This window comes from Gopherus evgoodei, chromosome 4 (assembly GCF_007399415.2).
Source record: "Gopherus evgoodei ecotype Sinaloan lineage chromosome 4, rGopEvg1_v1.p, whole genome shotgun sequence".
Taxonomy (NCBI): Eukaryota; Metazoa; Chordata; order Testudines; family Testudinidae; genus Gopherus; species Gopherus evgoodei.
In genome coordinates, this window is record NC_044325.1 from 129523798 (window position 1) to 129527213 (window position 3416).

The following is a 3416-nucleotide window of genomic DNA, read 5'->3' on the forward strand; positions in this document are numbered from 1 at the left end:
GGGTCATGTCCCCACCGTCTCTCCAGAACCAGAGAGGCTAGAAAGTGCCTTTTCCCTCCATGAGGCTGTGATTCTCCCACAGTCTGAGGAGCTGAGACTTTAAGGGAATCAGCAAAGCTGGTGAGTCTGGAGGTCAAACCCCAGAGCTGCCATCTCATCTGGCTGAGCCCAGGGCAGAGGGAGACAGGGCGGGACTGATGCAAAACTCTGCCTGGTTATTGAGTAGTGGCACTAACGTAATTTCTATTATTTGTCTCCCCTCCTCAGTTTTTTCAGTTCCCTCTGGCTGCCTCCTATAGGCCTCTCCCAACCCCATGCCCTGTTCCACACTCCCCCCAATCCTCTGTCCTGTCCCTCTCTGTTCCTCACATCCCAATCCCAGACCCATAGCACTTTGTCCCATATTTGGATTGCTTGTCCCATTCCTCTCATTCCAGCCCTACACAACCTGCCTCATCCCCTCTCTATCCCATACTCCCATCCCGATCCCCTGCCCTGCTCCCCCGTTCTTGCTCTATACATCCCTGCCTCCTGCCCTTTACCTCCCCATCCCATATTCAACCCTACATCATTCTCTGCCCTGGTCCCATCCCCCCACTGGCCCGATGCCACTACCACCACCTGGTCTGTCATTCTTCCCCCCAGGGCAGGTGGCCCGAGTCTGTGAGGCCCTGCAGGAGAATGGGGAGTTCGAGCGTCTGGCCCTGTTCCTTTGGGCTTTGCCACCTACCCTTGCCAACAGATGCCACCAGGCCCCTCCATGGGTGCCGATCTGCCCTGAGCTGGAGCTGCTGGGCCCCCACACCTCAGCCCTGCTGACACCCTATTACAGCCAGGCCTCACCTTGTGGGGCCCCAGGGACCTTAGGGGGCCTGGAACAGTACCCATCATGCAGGAGACTATCCTTCTCAGCCTTTCCCAACAGCAACATCCAGCACAGGGTCAGCAGCTTGAAGGTGAGCAGGGCATCGGGTGGTGGGTTAGGAGAGGAAGAGGGTCATGAGCAGCAGATTGACAGCCCCTTGGTGAGAGAATAGACTGTAGGGGACAATCCCCTACCCTCAGGGAATAGACTGTGGGCGATGATTAAATAGACTGTTGGGGGCAACTCTGCCCCCCTCCTCCCCCAAGAGGAATGCTCTGTAGGGCAAGCCCACCTCCTCCTCAGGTGGGACAGACTGGAGGAGATGATCCTGTCTCCCACAACCACCACTCAGTGAAAGATTGCAGTGGATGATGCTGTCCACCAGGATGGTGAATGTTTTATATGGGACTGTGTATGGCTGGGAAGGCTTATCAGGGTAGGGTATAAGGGTCTCCCTGCTGACCCCATCCCCATGTTGATATCTGTCCCACTGCCTTTCTTTCTGTCCCCAGGAGAAGACACGGAACCTGCTGCGGGAATGGTACCTGCAGGACCCCTACCCCAACCCCTCCCGCAAGCGCTACCTGGCCCATGCCACTGGCCTTACCCCCACCCAGGTGGGGAACTGGTTCAAGAACCGCCGACAGCGGGACCGTGCTGCCTCAGCCAAGAACAGGTGAGGGGACTGAACCTCCGCAGAATCCAAGATGGTGCCTGCCCCAGCCTGCAGCACACAGGCCAAGTGGGACTGGATGGGATAGGAGACATAAATGGAATATGCAAGGAGTGGGGCGGGGGCAGTAAGGGGTCCTGTGCTGAAGAGAGTGGGTTGGAGTGCTCAGTAGAAAGCACCTTGCTGCTGGAAGCGAGTGGGCCAGTAGAGTGTGCTGTGCTGCAAGGATTATGGTGGAGGCTCAGTATGGGTTGCTGTTCATCAGAGATTGGGATGTGGTGTCAGTAGGGGGCACCATGGTTCAGGAAGAGGGGCAGGGGCTGAATAGGGGGCATAATGCTGCATGGAGTCAGGTGGCAGGGGTGCAGTAGAACAGGGGTTATCAACCTTTTTCTTTCTGAGGCCCCTCTCAACATGGTATAAAAACTCCAGGGCCCAGCGGAGGGGAGGGTGGAATCGGGGCTCTGGGCCAAGGGTGGGCCCTCAGGCATAGGCATAGGCATAGTTTAACTTCTGTTGTGGTGGGGGCAGGGGCTGGCGGGGCTTAAGACAGCTCCCGCACAGTGGGGTCCAGGAAGGCAGCGCCACCTCCACCTTCTGACTCACCACAGCAGCCCACCCAGCCTGTCTGGTTGTGGGTGATGTGAGTTCAGCTCAAAAAAATTTGAAAATGCTCAGGGTACAGGGATGGGACAGCTCAGGGCTGTGTGTGTGGGTCGGCTCTTACCGGCTATATGAGCTGAGGAGCTGCTGCAACCTCAGGCACCAGCAGCAGACAGGAGAATGCCGTGGCTACCTGCTCCATGAAACCAGCCAGAGCAGCACCTGCCCCTTGCTTATTGGAGAAAAATATTTTCAACCCATTTCCCACGCCATGAGGGCTGGTCCAAGAGCACCTCATGTCTGGCATATGGGATCAGGACACTTGGGTTCTATTCCTTCCTCTGCCAGAGACCTTGTGCAACTCTCTACATCGCTCAGTGCCTGTTTGTTCTGTGCAGGGTCTGGAACAATGGGGGCCTGATCTCAGTCAGAGTGTACAATCTAGCTTGAGAGTCTGTGCAGCATCCAGCACAATGGGTCCTTGATCTTGGATAGGGTCTAGACAATAGCTGCCACAAAAAGAGGCCCTGATGTTGGACAGGATCTCTTTGGATGACCATAGCATGGTACTAATAACTTGCAAGGAGGGTTTGTGCTGGGAGAGGGATTAATAAATAATTAATAAATGGGGCTTTTAATTCTCTAGTTGCATTATTAATTGCTCCCCAACCCAGGCTCCAGAAAGATTCATCATCCCAGCCTCCCAGGACTGAGAGTCAAGACATCATAGGCCTGAGTGACAGCCCATCTCTGCAGGAGCACAGCAGTGCCCTCAGCAGGCAGATGTATCCCACTTCAACCATCAGTGACAGCAAGAGCAGCTTATGAACAGCAGAGACCTGCACCTGGCCAGGGGTGGGCAGTAGTCATTGATTTCCCAACTCCCACCATCCTCCTTGGATGACATGAAAGGATGTGACCTGCAGGGGGATCCAGCCAGAAGCCACAGGACAAGGATTACTGGTGTAAGCAGAGGCTGAATGAGCTCTCCTCTGACATCTAGCAATGAGCCAAGATGAAAAGATTTCAGGAACAGACTGTGTTTGCATAAACATATCTACTCTTTCTAGGTGCACAGCATGATGAAGCTGCTTTGCCAAAGCAATCGGTTTTTGCTGGTGTTGGATTACAAATCACTTTTTTGAATATGTTGTTATCCTTATTATATGAGTAAATGGCAGCAGAACTGTATTTAGCCTGCCCTGATTGAGGGGCTCACTTGCTATACAGGGATGCCAAAGCCTAGGGCAGAAAAGAGAGGGTAAGAGTGAGTGT

General features: G+C 54.3%; 1 protein-coding gene across 1 annotated transcript; it reads left to right on the plus strand.

The window, feature by feature from the left end:
* Positions 1–605: 605 nt before the first annotated feature.
* On the plus strand, positions 606–2969 carry LOC115651660 (homeobox protein SIX6-like). Its single transcript, XM_030562766.1, has 3 exons — positions 606–956; positions 1378–1541; positions 2816–2969. Exons 1-3 carry the CDS (start codon positions 606–608, stop codon positions 2967–2969), a joined length of 669 nt encoding a protein of 222 aa, XP_030418626.1.
* Positions 2970–3416: the final 447 nt, after the last annotated feature.

What these genes read in the sequence shown, in the direction of transcription:
- LOC115651660 (XM_030562766.1), top strand. Translation starts at nt 606, where the DNA reads ATGCCACTACCACCACCTGGTCTGTCATTCTTCCCCCCAGGGCAGGTG. An exon ending in ACAGGGTCAGCAGCTTGAAG is followed by an intron (nt 957 to 1,377) that starts GTGAGCAGGGCA and finishes TTCTGTCCCCAG; the next exon opens with GAGAAGACACGGAACCTGCT. An exon ending in GCTGCCTCAGCCAAGAACAG is followed by an intron (nt 1,542 to 2,815) that starts GTGAGGGGACTG and finishes TCCCCAACCCAG; the next exon opens with GCTCCAGAAAGATTCATCAT.